This window comes from Ostrinia nubilalis, chromosome 26 (genome assembly GCF_963855985.1).
Source record: "Ostrinia nubilalis chromosome 26, ilOstNubi1.1, whole genome shotgun sequence".
Taxonomy (NCBI): domain Eukaryota; kingdom Metazoa; phylum Arthropoda; class Insecta; order Lepidoptera; family Crambidae; genus Ostrinia; species Ostrinia nubilalis.
The window spans coordinates 2962412-2982909 of record NC_087113.1 but is presented as its reverse complement, the minus strand read 5'-3'; the positions used below and the strand labels follow the sequence as shown (position 1 = coordinate 2982909).

Below are 20498 nucleotides of genomic sequence, written 5' to 3'. Positions count from 1 at the left end.
TTTTTGTCGTTTGACGACTGAGCTATTATTGAAAAGTAGAGTTCTTACAATAGCAAAAATATCATAAAAAAATCTCATGAAACTCATTTATTTATGCAAGTAGGCTTTTAAAAAGCACTTTTACACGTCCTAGTATTAACCCTTCCACTGCTTCAGGACAATTCATATCATAGTCGGTAACCTAACAGTCTAGCAGAATCTTACAATTTTTCATAAATGCTATCTAGCCTCTGAATAAAATAAGCATCAGCAGAATTTACACTCGTAAAATTAAGCCATAAACTGTCCAATTTGCTGACAATAATAAAATAATTGAATATCGCACCGTTGTTACGTGCGCGAGCGCACGCATCAATGCACCCGCGTGGTCACGTGGGGTCACTGGCCCGCCCCATGGGGTGATGATTTGTTAACTATCTAATTACCAGTCTGCCTTTAATGAGGGCCGGCATCTATGGTGAAACATGCCCATGGAAGTTTTAGGGAAACGTATTTCGAGGAGTTTTCGTGGTGCATATGGACTAGTTACTAAAAGATGTACAAAAAACAGTCAAAGAAGTAAATAGGAAGATGTCTAGACGATGGCACGTCAAGATAAATACTTGGGCATCTATTTACCTTGGATAGGTGCTATATTGCAACAGAAGTGTGTCTAGTAAATATTATGAAACAGTTCCTATTACTCATCATCGGCTATCAGCTCTACGATAAAATTTGTGTGATTATTTTATATACGAGTACATATCCTCATCAATTGCACAATAAGTAGACCGGAAAAAACATTATGAAAGATGTATAAAATGGCATTACCTTATCCTTTTTAAACTGTGCCCTAGCACTTTTTGATGTCAAATAAAAATTGTTTTAAAGTGCATTTTTGTACTAAAGCAGGTGCACCAAACGCCAACATTAACCATCATTGGCCCTACAACTTTTCAAGGCGAGAGTGAATAGGCACTTGCAGGCCATCCTAGACTGCATCCCACTTAACATCAGGTGCGATTGTGGTCAAATACCTGCCATGTTATGCATAAAAAAAAACTTGACACTCAACACCAACCCTAATTGACCTCAAGCTCAACCAAAGTCAACAGTATCATCAGGAACAGTCCACACTAGGGTGGTCAGTCCTATGTGAATGCACCCGGTGCATAACGGTTGAAATAATCGCAACACCGTATCGGATGGGGTTGCTGAACTCTGCCTAACATTTTTTCTGCGTGTGCATGGTTTCGTTCTCATTCTAGTATGTAGTAATACTGTAATACTTCTTGGGTATTTACTCGTTGATTTTAAAGAACTCGTAATGGAAATGGAAGAGATGGCAGGTTCCATTGTGTGTTAGTCCCAAAATTAGGACCGTACTGACCTTTAAAGTAAATTAAGATGAATTATATCGCGTAGGTCGTATAACAGCCGAGGTTAACCCTAATGTCAGCCTTTATGAACCGCCTTTTCTATGTCTGACATCGCTCAATCAGATCAATGGTTGATGTGCTCTCTAAACTAAAAATCTAAAGCATGGATTCACCTTTCAAGTCAACTATTTTCTAATCAAACTGGGAACAATTGCACCAAGTTTTCTAAAACTAAATGTCTGCTAAATGAAGTAAAAATATAACCAACACTTTAGTTACTGGATAGCAGTTGGTTGTTAAAAGAACTGTGGCATACTGGTCACACTGTAAACCATTATCTTTTTACTCTAAAGCATGTGGTTGACGTGTTTTTTGAAATGCTGTATAATTTCGCTACATAATATCAATTTACGACTAAAACAATAATGAGATAGGAACAAGCTTATCGCATATATGCCTCACAAGCTTTTTTAAGCTCTCTTGTTACCAACATTGTCCACATGTTGATCCCAATGGGACTATCTATCAGTGATAACAGAATTGCCGCAGTTTAAAATAACATGACTGTCACTCAAACATTTTTTGCCAAATTATCATACTAATGATTTGACAATATCTCTTTAATAATAAATAATAATAATAAGTCATTTATTTCAACACACAGTCATAGGTTTAAGGTTACAGTTAATAATTATAATAATAATAAAATATTAAATAATATTCTTTGAAAACTTTAGAGGAAAATGAACTTGTGTAACATTGTTGTTTAATTTCTTGAAACAATTGGTGTTATTTATAATTTTACGGCTTCATTTTAAAGATAACACTAATTTCCTTACAAACACACACAAATACTATACCCATGACAATATGAGTTTCACATACAATGTGGTAATAAAAATCTGTCAAGTCAATATCGGTTGATTTTACGACGGAAAATAACCGCAATATCAAATACAATGGACACAAATTTACATCATTTCAATACTTATCCATATCCAGTAATGTGCTTACATTGAAAATGCTTTAGTACAGTCAACACAACAACATATTTTTTTTATGTAAAATAACACTTATTGACATCTAAATAATATGCCACGCTATTCACTTTGATGTGCTGTCGTAATCACCATAGATAATGAGGTTATCGCTTTACGTTTTTGCGTCAAGACATGCTCCGTGGTCTTATGCAAGTGTGACGTATTGTACTTAGATGCGCGCACGCAACAACGTCATCACTGGTCGTAATGCTTACTCTATTGCAGTAATGACGTCATAGAAGTATCATATGCATTCCAAGAGTCCAAGACTTACGCTCGTATTCACAAACGATGCTTGCTTTAGTGAAGCAGCAAATCGAACGCACAGCGTTAATTAGAGCTCTGTGGTTGGTTCCTGATAGTAATGTTTGTGAATACAGGCGTAAGACCCTTGCAATCGTTTTGTATTATGCTCATTACGATAATTATGTAGCTGTTTAATTAGCATTAGTATGAATAGTATTGTGTAATGGCGTTTAATGGGGGACCGATGCCTAGTGAACTCAAGTCTGATGATGCGTAAAACTAAGGGTGGGTTCATCATGGGTCGTATTATAATAGTAGAGAAGTAGCTAAAAAATTACGCGACGGTTTCACACTACGTTCGATCTGAATCCATGAAAATACAATCTGGAGCAGTCGTAGAACAGTTCTACTCAAAATATTGCCCGAAGTATTCGTAGAACACCTTCTACTAGAAATATTTGTATGGTTGTTACTTGATCAGATTGCCATCATTCGATATTCTCTAGTTCTGAATTTTGACGGATTCGGAAGTGACGTAGAGCGGAACTGCTCTATGACTCGTCAATTGTAAAATAAAATTAATGAAGACATTTTATTCTACATTTTAGTAGATTTAATTGTTAATTTCAACTTAATCGGCAGTTGTTTAGGCAACAGTGACGTATGAGGTTGTCCCAAGCCAGGACGTTCGTCTCGGCAGTTCGTTGACCCCCGAAACTGGCGCGCTGTGGCGGCCGGTCGTTACCCGCCCGTCCTTACCGCTTATGACCTTATGCGCACCTGGTACTTTGTCGCTCCTTGTTTTTCTATACAGTTACTTAATTAATGATTAACTAAGTTTATTAACTAACTATTGCTATTGATAACTATTGTTAATTAATGATTAACTAAGTTTATTAACTAACTATTGCTATTGATAACTATTGTTAGAGCCCGGGAGATCTATTCTCATAAATAAAACACTGAATACTCAACTTTCACATTAAATTGCCTTAATTAAGGTACTTGATACAAATAAGGCCTACCTAACTTTAAATGCTTATAGTTCAATAAATATTAACGCCGGTCAACAAAAACAAGGTTAATTAACTTCTTCCATCCTTTAATTTTAGCAATATTACAAAAAATAACACAATTTTTGACCAAATCTATTCAAAATAAGCAAATTACGAAACCACTGATTTTGGCTTTAATAAATCACCTACACGGAATAAGGCCTATATGATTCAAACGCCTGTAGACTTTAAAATTGAGGTTGTATTAAACAAAATGCGGTCTTATAACATTAAACATGTCGATTTGTTTGCGTTATCAAAATTTTACATACCAAGTAAACAGAAATATACTGTATATCTCGAGATAAACTTAAATTCCACTTATTAAGAATAATACATAAATTATAGAAACAATTAAATATTCATAGTAACAAAGTAAGGATTCCTTACTTAAATTATCAAAAAAAATATCAAAAACAAACAATATTATTTTTTTGTATAGGGCTTATTAAAACACCGTGTTCGAATAAGGCCTACACATAAAACCTTTTAAATAAATCAGTTTAGGAACATCATTTAGTCTTGAATTTTTGTAAACAAAATGAGATCTCAATTATTGTTAGAACCAGGGCATAAAAAGGCTTCTGAATCATCTTTACGAACTCCTACACAATCTTTGTGATACCACCAAAAGCAGTTCTTTATGGTAGCATATCTGCTACATTGTCTTCGAGACAGACATGATAATACCAGCTTTTATTCTCCTTTCCTTTAGAATTATACATACGGCTTTTTTTCTTATTTTTTATTGGTTTTGTATTTTGTTTCTTTTTTTTTAAAGGTTTAGTATTTTTTTTCGACTCTGTTTTCTTTTTCTTTTCTATGCTGTTAGTAACATTCTTATTAAATAAATATTTAGTTACTCTTTGACTCATTTAGTTTAATGAATTTGTCCGTAATCAGGTGTTATCATAAGTATCTAATATGGCCTACCATGCTGAAATAAGGCCTAGGCCTTATTAGATATCTTGCTCTTGTTGTCTTTAAAAATTTACAAATAATGCATCTATAGCCAGTAGTACAAATTAAGGTAATTATTAGCTACTAAGAAATATTTAGAAACGATTACTAAGAAAAGCTTAATCTAAAATAGCGTCATTTTACCGAAAATTTAAGATGAAATCGCCAGATTTTTATAAGAGAGCACGAAATCACCCACCACCTTAGAATAACGCGTGCCAATTGGTGCTGGGATCGTAGATCGGGACGCTCTTGCACTCTACTGGGTTTTAGGGCATATGAGTACGTGTTCTTGAAGTATTATCCCGGTTGGATTTATTTATCTGTGTTTTCTGATGTATAGGCCTTATTAGAACGTAGGCCTTATTTGTATCAAGTACCTTATAAATACAATTCATCACTCAGCATCAAAAGCGCGCGGTTTCGTCACCGCGCGTCCCTCGTTTCTCACGTTTGACCCTAGTGTGACATTTACATTACGTCAATGTCACTATGAAAACAGCTCATATCGTTATTTTAACGTTTTAGATTTTTCACAATAAAATTAACACTATTTATTTATGAATTAATCAATGTAAAGGCTACTGACCCCAAAAGCACAACCGTTGAAAATGTAGAGCGCAGGTCATATACCTGGTAGGTGTACTAGTTCTATAAAGTTTATTAACTACTAGGTAACCCGGCGAACTTCGTACCGCCTATGTTGTTCGGAAATAATGTAGAATTTTAATAGTGAAGAATTTTTCAAATCGGTCCAGTAATTTCAGAGCTTATTTAATACAAACAAACAATCAAATCTTTCCTCTCTACAATATTAAATTTATTTATTTATCAATCATTGCCAGGGCTATTGACCCCAAAAGCGCGAGGTTGAAAAAGTAGAGCGCTTGAAGTTTGAAGGATCTCAGATTTTATGCGCACCTGGTACCTCCTCATTTTTCTATACAGTTACTTAATTAAGTTTATTAACTAACTTAACCATTAATTTATTGATCAATCATTGACCCCAAAAGCACGGCGTTTGAAAATGTACAGCGTTGAGGATCTCTCATAAACTGCTATTTCTCTGTCTCCGTCATGAAATACTTTTTTAAACCTGACGTATTCAAAAGTAAAGCATGGTCTGAAATAAAAAAACACATTATCGTAGGTCTTGGTCTTGCACGTATCGCGATCACAACCACGCCGTGAGGGCATTGCCCTAACCAAATAACGGATTGCGGCGAAAAATTCGCAACACGATCGCGGATAATTCGACCATTCGTTTTCCGAACGTCAATTCGGCTATGTCATCCTTCGAGTCATTCATTAAAGTGATTTCGCAACGATTTGTCGTCAAAAACTTCCTAGTTCGTCGTAGATTTATGTTACTTCTCATAACAGTAAATTAATTGCTGTTAGATAAAAAAAAACTGTATTAAAACTATCTTTTGCTTTGCTGGAATTCAGTTTGTCACAAGAAAGAATAATTTATTCTGATATGTAAGAAGAATATACTGTAAAGTTTCAACGAATTCTGTTCAGTAGTTTTTGCGTGAAAGAGTAACAAACATATACATCCTTACAAAATCAATAGGATTGATCCAAGAAGGATGAAGTCTACTAATCATCTTGTAAATCTTAAACACAATCAGTTACACGAAAATACATCTATTGAACAATATCGTTACATACTGGGGGCGTAGCACATTGACACCATCGGCCCACCCATACGAGATAAGTCACCCCAACGCTCGATGGGTTTATTTTTATTAATGAGCAGAGCACTGCTCTAGTGCCGTCCATTCTGTGCATGCACACTTTCGTTGCATAACCACACCTATTGCAAGTAAATAAGGTGGCTTACTTTTTAGCTTGATATGCCAACTGAACATTCTGTAATCTCAGGCAACAACTTACTTTGACCGTAACTTTAAAATAACCGGTGTTTTTGTACGTAGGTTGACAGATTTTTGACATTTGTTAAAGTCAAAATAAGATGGTGCGACTCAGCCTCAGGCTCGTATTATGTAAACTAGTTAGGTACTTACTTAAATTAGTTGATCTTGATCCATACTTATGTGATAGTTAAGTATGTAAACGGAGGAGTTCAATGTGCTACCTAAACTAACGGGTAGAATGATGACGTAAATTATATTTAACGGCTGGTCCGGTGGTTCACATCAACTATAACGCCATCTGTCGTTCGAATCCTGCGGGGAGGAAATTTTATGTTAGTATGATGAGTACGAGTGTTTTAATTACCTAGAGTCATTGAATAGGAAATATCATATCCGTTAATTCCGTTATGTACCACAAAGAACAAGCTTTTGACATGGAGCTTAGTAAATTTTGTTTGTTAAAGACATCTGTGTAACTTGATGATGAAAAAGCTGCCAAAACTTAACTTATTTTGGGCCCAAAACATTATAAATTCTTGAAGTGATCCATGACGGTAAGGTTTGAAAATTATGCAAAATCAAACGACAGGATAATTATGCCCTATTATGCATGGTCTGAAATGGAATCAAGGCTTGGTCCTCCACAATGGAAAAAATAATATGAGATTTTATAAATTTCCTCTTGCACTTCCTGCTCTTGGGTTATGCCTCTTCTTTATTAACATCTATGGGCCATAGACTATGGCTGTTCTATTTTCGAGGCATTTTTTTCTCAATTTTCCAAACAGTTCATCATTCGTGCCTTTATGAGTGCACGCACACTACAGATTTTTTGGGCGATAGTTTTTTCGGGTTCTAATTTGTATGAGGAATCTTTCGATACCAAATCGACGTAATGGGCGCATTTTCATACATTTTAATACTGATTATCAGCCTGACTACACTATCGGCCAACAAAAATTCTGTAGTCTGCGGCACTTTAAAACATCTCAAAGACTCAGTGGTCTTTTTTCACTTAAGAAAGATATCAACAATAAGGGATAAGTGAACATTTCAGTAGTGCCCAACAGCCGTGCGGTTTTTTGAGCCGTTACCGCGTTGCAAGCAGGAAGACGGTGCGGTAGGTCAAGATACGCTGGACGCTCGCAAGTTGAAGTTGCGTGCGCGCAGACGGATGTAACTTGCACGTGCAGAACTTTTGGCCAGGTGGCGTGTCTGGGAGGTTATGATTTGCCGGCCGGTTGATGTGGGCTTTTTTTGGAATATTGATCGGAAAGTTATAAACTTAGAGAAAAAATCTAAACGTGAATTACACGTCATATAAAATTATCAAATTAATGCTAGACACTAAGCCTAGGCGCAGACTATTCAGAATCAGAACTATCGGCCGACTAAAAGTTGGTGGTTTGCGCCTGGGCTAAGTTAAATTATAACATTGTGATGAAGAAAATTAATTACAAATAATAATAATGGTAAAAAAAATTTGTCACAATGGTGAATTAAATTTTTAGGTAATAAAATAACTTTTACATTTTTATCAGCGTCATTTAGTCTCAAACTATATTTAAAAAATCCTTTTCAAATCATGCGTAGAAAACTAAGTCAGACCAATACTCGTACAAACAGATGTTATCACGCACATAAATGTTTTATATCGTGCGGATAGTGATCCCGCTACCCCTGGCTGTGCTCTGGCATAGTAGTCCAGACAGCTGTTTTATCTTTATCATTTGGTCTTATTATTAAAGTAAGTACATATTTAATTGCAAAATAAAAGATACTCCATTGTATAACGAGGAAAACGAAACAAAAGTTGATCGCATGCTGAGGGCTCGATAACATGTTTCATACATAAATCATGATCGTGTCGCATAATAATATAATCTTAACAGCGACTGAACATAATGTGGTCATTGGCATGTTCAGCTTAATTATTATCAGCGACGATAATACACTTACTTTAACTTAGTTATTTAATGTTGCATTATTTAAACTTAAACCTTGCGAAAATTCTTAAAATCCAAATAGTTCCCAAATTAACGTAAATTAATATTCGATTTAATACTAATGTAAATATCTTTTTAATTAACTGGTTTTGTATTTGTTTGGCAGGTCTTAATACAAATTTTACATTATGGAAACTTTACAGGGCTTCTGAACTTTGCTTTGAAATTGTTTCATACAGTTAAAACTGAATATTATGGTTTGGATTAAACTACTAAGGTCACAGTCCTTGGCGTCTTAAATAGCTGTGGAACAACTCAATATTCCTCCTAATCAAGTGACCATCCTTAATGTATGTGGCGATTTAATTTGTGGTTTTGTACAGAATGTAATAAATTATTATACCGCGTATAGCTGTCAAAGTGAGCTACCAACTACCGCAGAATGCAAACAGGTTTAGAAAGCACGAGTAAAATATGCCGAGAAGAGGCAAAATACAAATTTTGTTAAAATCGTCATCCTCTCTTGCTCCTTCTGCCAATGAGAAAGCGAGAGGCCAGATAAGTCTAGTTATTGTGAAACTACTCTCCCTTTAACTGCATTGTGAAAACATGATTAAAAATTCAAAATAAATATGTCAAGATGAAGCAAAATACTAATTTTGTTAATACCTCTGTCTCGCTCCTTTCGCCAACGAGAGAGCGAGAGGTCGTATAAGTCTAGTTATTGTCAAGTGACTCCCGAGGGCGAACTGCATTGTGCGTGCGCGCAAGCGACCAGGTGCGACGTTTTTTATGCTGCGCAGATGGCATGCGCAGTGCGTTTACCTTGCACCGAAGATTGCCTGTGGCAATTTTTGTTAAGTTAGTTTTGATGGGGATTTTGTTGATAAATTTTGGTAATATTTGATTGAAATTAGAATAAAGGTAACAACACCTTCAAAGAAACCGTGGTGGCTTGCAGTTTGTGCTCTGCAGTCCATCTTGGACTTGTACCATAAATAACAATAGTAATAATTAGATGCATTATTATTTGCATTTTATTCATATTGATTTCTATTATTGCAATTTATTCATACTTAATTTCTATTTTACAAAAGTAGTTATAAGTTATTTCTAATGTTTTGTTTAATTTGCTATTTCTTACATAGAGTCACAGTAAAATACTGGTGAGCTTACCCTAAAGAAATCTTAGCTTATGCATTAAAAAAGCTTACTAAAAATAACTAGAGAGTTATTTCTTACACGAGTATTAGATAAGTAGTTACAATTTATCGATTTAAAAAGGTTACTTGTGATTTCATAATATTTTTTCAGCAAACAAAGGTTACGATTATGCCAATCTCATAATTTCTTTTGTTTACCTAAATTAGAAACAAGTGTTGCTTAATTCTAAAATTATCCACGACAAAAACGAAAAGTATTTGCGGTTCTTAGGAAAAGTTCAACAAACGAAATAAGTATATGAAAGCTTTGTGCTTTTGTAAGTTTGCCTTGTTTCGACAGAAACGAAAAATTGTACCGAAAAATTCCACGATTTAATTAGATTTCTATGAAAAGCGTTTGAACGAACTCGTGTTATGTTGAAGTAGGCAAAAGAGAAAGAACATTAAATAATAAACCTACAATGTGAAGTAATAAATAATAATATGAAATGATTACCTATTTAGATTCTTTTGAAGGTAAAAAATGACTTAATGAATATCCCGAAAAGAGAGGAGCAAGAATTTTTTGACAAATAGATCTTTTAATGTTGTAATATGGTGGTTGCCTATTTAATAAACTCGTTGATGTAAGAGGTTATTAACCATCGCAGTACCAGCGACGTATTTTGAATTGTTCATTCAGATAAGTTTCTTGTGCGAAAATAAGTCTTTCGTCTGCCTAAGCGACTCTACATAATGAATAGAATTTAGACCAATTCATAAATTTTCCTTTTGCCTCTGTAAAACTTAACCTATTTATAAAATCTCCACTTGTATCTAAATAAGAGATAGTCAATGGTCATGCTCCTGCAGTGGCGACTAAATGACTTGATGATGATTCATAGAAACGAAATACATAGGGGAAAACATAATGGACGTACCAAAATTTCCAAATAACAAAAATCTAACAACAACAACTTTGAAACCTTTTTGGTATAAATTACACAATGACAGGGAAAGTGATAGCCAAATGAAATAAGTAATTTATAACCGATTCTGTGAGTATATTTACCAAGATTGGAGTAATTTACATTCTTCCTAACCGGATGCTATCACCTGTTCGTCTTGGCCGGGGGCGAATTCGCACCGGGTGTGTTTATTGCTACCTAAAGAAAAATAATAAAAAGTTCTAAATTCCTTGACTATTTTAGGTCCTTCTTAGACCTTCACAAGGACATGGTTAATGATTAGAAATTTTATGATAAAAAAAGAAAAATAAACAATAAGTTTAACCAAGTATAGATAGAGCGTTTGCATGTATGCTAGAGGTTTTTTTTTTATCCGCAACGAGGAAGCTCTTGGCCTGTATCTCACCTGATGGTAAGTGATGATCAGGCCGAAGGTGGAAGCGAGCTTCACCCGGAATCCTCAACCACGGAGGAAGTGGCTATCTTACCTCTAACTGCCGGAACACAACAATGCTGTTAACATTGTTGTTATGGCGACATACTTAGGTAAGATGGTGGTAGCTAGCCAGGCGGACTTAGAACAAGCCCTACCACCAACCAAACCGAACAGAAAAATCTGCACCCACTGGGAATCGACCCCAGGACCTCTGCGTCTGAAGCAGGTGGTCTTACCATTATACCACAGAGGCGGTTAAAAGTCATTGTTTGTCAGGTACTAATTGCTTATTTAAAAACTGTTTCCCAGGTGGACTTTGCCTCTTTGTTTAAAGGCATCGCTCGCTTTTATCAATGTTGTGTTTTTAAAACAAATTATAATCTAACACGGCAAGTTGTCATAAATTGATGTAACATTACCATAAATATCTTACACAAGTTAGTGTCAACCTAACGGAATGCGTAACAATTCTCAGAGGTTCGTCGACCTGCCTTTTGCGAATTAGCATTTTTATCACAACTGTTATTGCGTTTAAAACTTAAGTATAATGTTAAAAAGGAAAATACTGTTGATTAATTAAAATTTAGTTGAAGTTTTTTAATGTTTTCCTATTTTTTAGATTACAAAAGTAATAATGGAAAGCTCTCTTCTGAAAATTAAAAACAAACGCCTAAATATCATAGCATTTTTTAAAAATATCTTTTTCTTTTTTGTTACTAACGTTGTAAATCGATAAACATGGAATAAAACTTGTTTATAGGATTCTGAGAATTCTATGATCAAAGTTCTCTTTAAATTCATTTTTTTTATTAACATGTAGGCCCTTTTCAAAGCACATTAAAATGTCCCTAATATAGCTTGCCTTTCCAGTCCTACCACCACTTCTGGACAACATATAGGCTGATACATACATATTGAAAGCAAAGTCGCGAGCAATAACTGAGTAACAAGGCGAGAGTGAATAGGCACTTACCTACAGGGCAGATATGTACCATCCTAGACTCACTTAACACCAGGTGCGATAGCGGTCAAATACCTGCCTTGTTACGCATAAAAACATGTTTATAGTAAAGTGATATACATAATTAAAAAAATTAATATTCCCCTTCCCACAATAGAAACGTTATCGCCGCCAAAAGGTTTCTGTCATTGTTCCGTCGGCCATTTACACTTGTTTGAAAACGAAACCGAATCTTCCGAACTTTAGACTTGCCCTTTGAAGGGCTGTGAACTCTGTCGCTACGCCATTTCTCTTACATATAAATCTTGTCCTTGGAAATCGAATATACGTCAAGTTCAACGAATAACTTAATAACGTATGTATATTGTTTACTGATTGCCTCGTGTAAAAGAGGAGTGAGAATTCCTATTCACGTGTAGAAATAGCAAAACAAATTGTTTTAAACCACAAAAGGGTATAATCATCTAAATATGAGTTACAAAAACAGTAATCGATCTGTAAATGACTAAAATGTAAACGCTGAAGCATATTGTTTCATTACTAAAGGTAATTTAAAAGACAATGCTTGTACATCTTGAAATAGACGGCCTACAGGTTCAACGTTCGTCCTGCCGGTCAAAAGTACGAGCGGTGACCTTCACCTAGCAGAATTTTTAAAGGAGGATGAGAGCGAAATGTTGGTTCTATTTTGATTTTCGAATAAAATTCAGAAGAACATTTTCCTCTTGGATATTCGGGACTATCCCACCTCTAGTTCCCACCGCTGCAACTCCTGTGTAGCCAGGATCTACAGGTTGACCGCCAATAAAAACCCAACCAGTGAAGGCCAAGTTTTTCCCTTTTGGATACGTTGACATCGATATGTGTAAAGTAAAATCAGACGTAATAGAAATATGTTCCCCTAGCGGTTCCACTATTAAAGTAGTTAATGTAGTATTGATTGATTCTTTCTTTAGTGGCGAGGTTGATAGCTCTGTTAGTGTAAGTGGCAATAAAAGCAATTACATTTTATTTGGCATCGTCCTCGTCTATTTTGATACTTGTGATGACTTTTAAAACTTTGTGGACAATCATCTTGATGCTAGGAATTTTTGAATAATACACAGACTCATAGCAAATTATCTATTCAGTCTAATAATGATGTCGACTAGTCAAACAAAGGTGTTTGTTGTACAGTCGGTCGCTAGTTCCATATTATGACAACGCTAGTACCAGTATAGTACAGTAAAGTTAAACATGTACTCGACGTTGTCAAACGCAAGACGCACGTTGGGAATTGTTGCGTATTTGTTTACACGTGTTTTTTATACTTAGGTTTCTCATTCTACGTTTTCTTTTTGATCGTGGGGTTTTCACCGGGATTTTTCCTACTCATCTAAGTTGTACTCTTTAACAATGGGGCAAGTTTTTCACTTTTTCTACCATGGAAAAATACTCGAACATTGCTACTTGTGAGCCTTTCTTTTGTGAAGGGTACTTTTCCAGCTTAATCCTCATAAGGAAGTTTGATTAATAAGATTCTCGTATCAAAATTTTCTTCGTTTTTAACAATAGAAGACCTTGATCCTGCCTTGATTAAGGTTTGAAATCAATTTGAGAAAAACTGTGGATAATTTTCTCCTTTTTTATACACAACGAGGAAGCTCTTGGCCTGTCTCACCTGAATTATCTCCTATTTAGCCGAAGTCAATAATAACATGAGTGTTATACATATTATGGTATTGTATTATATTAATATCGATATTGTAATACCTATTCAATATCACATCATCACCGTGCAAATCGGTATTCGGTATTTTCGGCTCTACTGTTATTCGTTGAGGGATCGTTGACCGTTCTAGGTCGCTCCCGGTTGCATTTCGCTGGAGTGTTTCGTGCAGCCTTTACAATGTTTGTGATTTGTATGGTATGAGTTTGGTGCCCTGCTTCTTTGGTAGGTACTAGACTTACGCCCGTATTCACAAACGATGCTTGCTTAAGTGAAGCATAAAATCGAACGCACAGCGTTGAATAGAGCTCTGTGATTGGTTCATATGTCACCATGTGAGTTCACGCGCACTGTGAGACCTCATAGTAATGTTTATGAATTCGGGAGTTAGTTATTAGACAGAAACATCTTCATGCAAAAGAATTCATTTTGGCTCAGCTTCATTTTAAGGTACCTACTACCTATGTAAAAGTAACGGACCTGACGGCCACAAGAGTTAATGAAAAGGTTGGCATTCAATGAATTCTTTTAATATCAGTGAAGTTTAGTTTTTATATTTGAATAGAAATCATACTCGTAATCGTAAATCGTCAAACTTAAAGAACATTATAAAGTGGAATTCATCAAAGCGTTTGATTGTGTCTTCAAAGTTAAAAACTATTATGAAAAATGTATCTACAACGAATATAAAATATTAGTACTACTCTACTACTCAAGAATGTAAAATATTAACAGTTAGATATGTCTGAAAATATATTGTCTTTAGTAGAGAGAGACATGGGGAGTGTGGTGTATATGTAGACTGACATAGTATATACCATAGCCTAGGCAATTAGGCAATTTGGAATTTTGAAGTAGTTATCTTATTTATCAGCTTATATTCCCGCCAAGAAACCTTGCTTTTATCCATTCTCTAGTTTATTTTGACATCAAAATTGTGTCGTCGTTCCACCATAAATTGCAAAAGCCATGCTTTTGTTTTGCATTTCACGGTGAAGTAGGAGTTACGCAAGGTGCTTGCTCTATTTGTGGACCACTATTTCTATTCGTTTATTAGATACAGCAGTACTGAAATAGAAAAACTGAAGCGGTTAATACTCGGTCGTTTGTCTGGTGCACTTGAAAATATTACAGCTACCCACGCTTCGGGGAATTTAGACGACAGTTTGTAGCTTTGTTCGTGTTGTGTTGTTATTGTTTCGAACAATTTATTTTAGACATTCGTGTATCATTACGAAAATATTCTTTGATAATTTTGGTATCTTTAATAATTTCTACTTCAAGTTTATGAGTCAATAACTTATAATGTTTGTTAATTCCCGATTCCGAGATCCTCCTTATCTCCTTAAGTAAATATCTGTTCATACTTGATAGTGGAAAATCTAAGAATTGTATCCAATGTAAACTAAAAACTCAGTCTTCATAGTTATTGTCGCTTCTATCAAAGATATGATATTTTAACAAACAGAGCACTTCAGGATAATCCGACGAGTGTTCCAATCCCGTTACAGAATTCTCCCAAAACTGACTCTTAAACAAACTCTCCCTAAAAGAAAGGTAAATATAAATAGTCCACAATATTGATAGGATCGTCAAACAATAGTGCGTGATCGTGTGATCATCCACCGGTTTTTATGGCCACTTACCGTGCTCATCTCGAGCCGGTTACACCGGACGTATCCGGTTACCGGGTTACGTTACAGCTGCTTCCTCGGTTGTAGGGTCCATGAGGGGCTAGTTTCATTATTACCCGTATTATCCCCCATTCATTAGATACTAGCTCAGTACAGACTAGAGAGATGCAGTTCGATTTTACCCTCTTGTATCATACTCGTTAGTTCTGATTTAAGGACTAAGGAAATTAAATTTAAATTGATATAATCACTGCTGCATTCTGAGTCTTGAATATCTCGTGATCTTGTTTTCAAAATATAAGCTCTAGTTGAAAAATGACACTGAAGTACATACGGCTCTACAGTCCATTCTACAAATTCAAATCTGTGATTACTTAAAAAAAAATCAATTCAAGACTAATATCGCAGGCTTGAGTTTATATCGTTTTGATCGTAGTATTTAACCTCGGTTAGTCCCGGACTTCTAAATCCTTATTACCACCGTCAATCAACTCATTAGTTATCAAATGAATGTCTAGTTCATCGTTCATTCAACCTAGGCTGGCCGAATAGACGTATCTAGGTGAACCGAGCGACCTCCGATGACCCGTCCCACAAGTCATAGACATTTGGAATCAAGTGAACTTGTTTCAAGTATTTTTGGATAGACAGTCATGTTGAAACAGATTTAAGTATGTACTATCTAACTAATATTATAAAGCTAAAGAGTTTGTTTGTTTAAACGTGATATTTTAGGAACTACTGGTCCGATTTGAAAAAAATATTCTGTGTTGGATAGCCCATTTATCGAGGAAGGCTTTAGGTATATCATCACCCTACAGCCAATAGAGGCGGAGTAGTAAAGATTTTTTTTGCAAAAACGGGAAATATTATTCAAACTATTTTCAATTTTCACGCGTACGAAGTCACGGGCACAGATAGCTTAGTTATAACTCTATTATGAAATTTGCTTTGCCCCTTATCGCTATTTGTATTGAGAAACATCTCCGGTATTCGTTGACAGCAGACGAACACTTGTTGTCGAAAATATACTCAGCTGACTATATTATAACACTCAAATATTACACCGCGAACAGAAATAACATCAAGGACAGGTAGCACAAAATATTGCTCACAATAATACACGAGTCGAAGAATTTACAATTTTTAACTGCGCGATAGAGGTAGGCCTATGTTCAGTAGTGGACGTCCTGTAGCTGAAATAATGATGATAATGAACTATGCACTATCAAAAACATACAGAGAATACCGCAATAACTAAGATTCATAATGAAGCTGTTTATCAAGCCCATAATTTAGCTGCTCTACAATTTCGCTCAGCTTATTATCTACGCTACTTCTGGACATTGTCCTTTGAACAGTAATTGTTTAGCAATTTCTTATATCCTTACCCCATTGTTCGGTCTACCTGGCGAATTCTCATAATATTGTTGCGGGCTTGCGGAAACTAGGCCTTTTTTTACTTTTCCCCATCATAAAAGCGTACATACAACAATGAAGACCGTTTCAAACGTTTTGAACAATTAAGCTGAAGGCCGTAAAGGTGTTTTAGCACCTTTCTTCAAATCGGCACGGTTATTGTGGTAGTTTTCATTCAATACACTTCTATTCAAAATCTTTTTGTTAGAAGTTCATTGATATTGCCGGTATGAATGTTTAAGTCGCTATCTTATTTTGTCTTGTCTGGTTACTTTTAATTTATTTGGCTGTGAACAAGAAATGAAGTACTGCAATGCAGATAATTTAGATTTGAATTTGTTTCGGGACTTATTTATTTGGCAACCATTTGTCTCTAGTACTTTAATAACCTGTCTAATCCAAGATCCCTTCTTCAAATTGTGTTATTAATCTACTAAACGCTGAAAGATTACGATGACAACGGCTCTATCTTGTAAATAAATAAATAAATAAATAAATCTTTGGACAATTTCACACAGCGCCAGCTAGCCCCAAAGTAAGCAACTTAATGCTTGTGTTATGGGTGCTAGCTTAACGGATATACTACTTATATACTTTTTTTTAAATACATAAATATTATACATAGTCACACCCAGTACAAAAAAAAATAAAGTAAAAGAAACTTTATTTTTATTCACGAATCGTGTATGACGATGTATTTATTGTTTGTTACGCCTAACTAGAAGTAAAATCCACCAAGTATTCGTGGTATTACTGGTATTGAGATTCTTAATAAAACTGTTATTAACGCAATTAAGGTGTATGGCAACATTTAGCCTAATATTGTTTATGTGATAAAATAATCCCTTATGTTCTTCAATGTGTGCGACATGTTTACAACATTGTATTAGCCTATGTATTTAATTAACCTCCAGGCTTATGTGTGAACATAACACTGTTAATCACATCCGCGTAGACGAAGGCGACGATATTAATTTATGGGACATTCAATCTTACATAAGGATAAAGTCTACTAGACTGCTATCTTACTCACTCATTTTATGTACGAACGAGATGGAATTTAAACTGGACTCTTCGTGCATTGCACCGCAATGTTCCATCGGATTTGAATTCACGTGAATCATATTATTAAAGTGCTTTTTTCTTTGTTTCAGCTTACGGCAAAGTGTTCCTAGTAAGAAAAAGATGTGGTGTTGACGAGGGTAAACTATACGCAATGAAAGTTCTCAAAAAGGCATCAATAGTACAGAAGTTAAAGACAGCGGAACACACTAGGACAGAAAGACAGGTAAGCACCAGAATATACTCATAATTATTAAAAACTCCCCTCAGACTACAGAGTTTTTGTGGGCTGATAGTTTGATCGGGCTGTTAATCCCGATTTGTCATACAAATTAGAATACGATCAAACTATCGGCCGAGTCTGTAAGTCTGCGGGGTCTCCAAAACTGTTAGAAAGCTAGCATCGCACTATCATCTATGAAAGGTACTGTCGATAATGCATACAGTAGAGACTTACGGTGTTCCTCAAGGAGGTATTTTAAGTCCATAACTATTAATCTTCACAAATGAGTCGACAATCAAGGAGGTGTTTTAAGCCCATAATTATTAATTTACAGAAGTAAGTCAACAATCTTTTCTTTCTCAGGTCCTGGAAGCAGTACGAGCGTGCCCATTCCTGGTTACACTACACTATGCCTTCCAGACTGACGCTAAGCTTCACCTCATATTAGGTAAGTGTTTTTAACATAAAATATCCAACGCAAAACTCATTTTTAGGAAGGGATTTTATGGAAAATTCCAGTTATGTTTGAAGGAAACCTCCTGATTTTTCGAAAAGTAATAGTTCAGTGCTCTAGAAGGCACGTTTACTAGCCATAGATAAATGAAGGCATATGACTCTTGTGGTATGATCATGAACTCTGACATCAGACCCACAGATCACATGGAAAGAAGAATTAATAAAGGAGTAAATAATAAAACACTTATTACAGTCGTAAATACAGTCTTATTAATCTGATGATGGAAATTTTCGTTAAGGCATCCCTTAATATAATTCATATATCCTTCGGGATCGCTCAACTGACATCGCTCTTAATTTCTTCATCGTTAATACACAAACAGGTTCCCAAATTACCCCGAAACGGAACAATTACCGCGATTACCATGGTATTCGCGATCTGGTTCCGTTATTTGCATTATAATCAGGTTCCATGCTGAACTACTGACCTTGTTCGGCGTCCCAAATAACGAACTTAACTAATTGGCAGTTAGACGGTAATTTCAGAAGTTATTGGGATTATTGGCTGGTATTTAGGTAATTATTGCACGAATATAGGGTAATAATATTTCTTTGAAAATAAGGGTCATAAACTGGGCAATAGTTGAAAAGTATGGTTTAATACAAGTATAGTTGTTAAATGGCTATAAATAAATTCAATCGGAACTTTAGTCGTATAAAAGCCTGGTTCATGACGTCAATACCACCAAGTTTAGTACAAGTTAGTTGTTACTTGGTTATAGGTTATACATATCGTTAGCCGTTAGCTTGGTCTAAAATAGATGATATATTTTGATCGTGTACGGTATTAAAGTTTGACTCTAGCTACTAAAGGGTCTTGTCACAAAAAAAAAATGGCCCTCTGCCTCCTAGCGACCAGCCCAAAATCGATAGGACCATTGAGACCTCAGCAGACTCCTCGCACTCCGAACTCTAGTTGTATAAAAGAATCAGAATCAGAAATATTTATTTGCTTTTTCACATGAAAATTGTGTTTAAAGTAAAATTGTAGAGATCAAAACAAGCTCGGGTCTAGTAAAGGGTCCCAAAAAATGGGCCCTCTGCCTCATAGCGACAAAGCCCAAAATCGATAGGTCCAATGTGACCCCCATACACTCTTTAGCTGCATAAAAGCCAAATTGTAGAGATCAAAACTACCAATTTTAGTACAAGTTAGGTGTTACTTGATAGCGATATACAAGCACTAGCTTTCCGCCCGCGTGGAATTTTGTCTGTCATAGAAAAACTTTATCGCGCGCGTCCCTGTTTCAATAACTGGGATAAAACTATCCTATGTCCTTTACCGGGACTCAATATCTATGCAAAATTTCATCAAAATCGGTTCAGTGTTTAAGGCGTGTAAGCAAGACAGACAGAGTTACTTTTGCATTTATAATATTAGTAGATGGGTCTAATAAAGGGACACAAATTGGCCCTCAGCCTCCTAGCGACAGAGCCCAAAATCGATAGGGCCAATGTGACCCCACGCGTCTGGCGGAGGGCTCGAGACTCGAGTCAAAGCCCCGCGGGTCCTTACACTGTGACGTAACAGGTCGACGACGCGTAGCCTGCTTTGGCCCAAGGTCGCGCAGGTGGGGATTTGACCTTATTAGCGGAGTTCATCTGGGAGGCTTGAGGGAACTGCATTTTGTATTTAACATGTTGTATTGCACGATATGAATGGAGACGTCACACTATGTGACGAAAGGCCGATCTAGATGGACAATATTATTTGACAATATTAATTAGCTTTAAAAGGCGGTATCTATTGATGATTTGACTATATATAGCAAAAACAGTCATAATTGCATTTAGTTTTGGTATATTTAACGCTATAATACATAAACCAGTATACGTTGATACACGGTTATAAAGAATTACTACCTGATAGGAGGTCAGCTTAAAATGGACATGTTTCTAAGAAGAAAAACAAAGCTGAATTCTTTATGGCAATTGAAAATAAAT

The 20498-nt window shown here is 35.6% G+C and overlaps 1 protein-coding gene across 1 annotated transcript in view; it reads left to right on the top strand.

Moving 5' to 3' along the window:
• LOC135084519 (ribosomal protein S6 kinase alpha-5-like) overlaps nt 1-20498 on the top strand; it is a 111123-nt gene that overhangs the window by 11414 nt on the left and 79211 nt on the right. Inside the window, exons 3-4 of the mRNA XM_063979291.1 lie at nt 17908-18041; nt 18402-18486. Coding sequence (XP_063835361.1) covers nt 17908-18041; nt 18402-18486 — 219 coding nt within the window. The remainder of the gene's footprint in view (nt 1-17907; nt 18042-18401; nt 18487-20498) is intronic.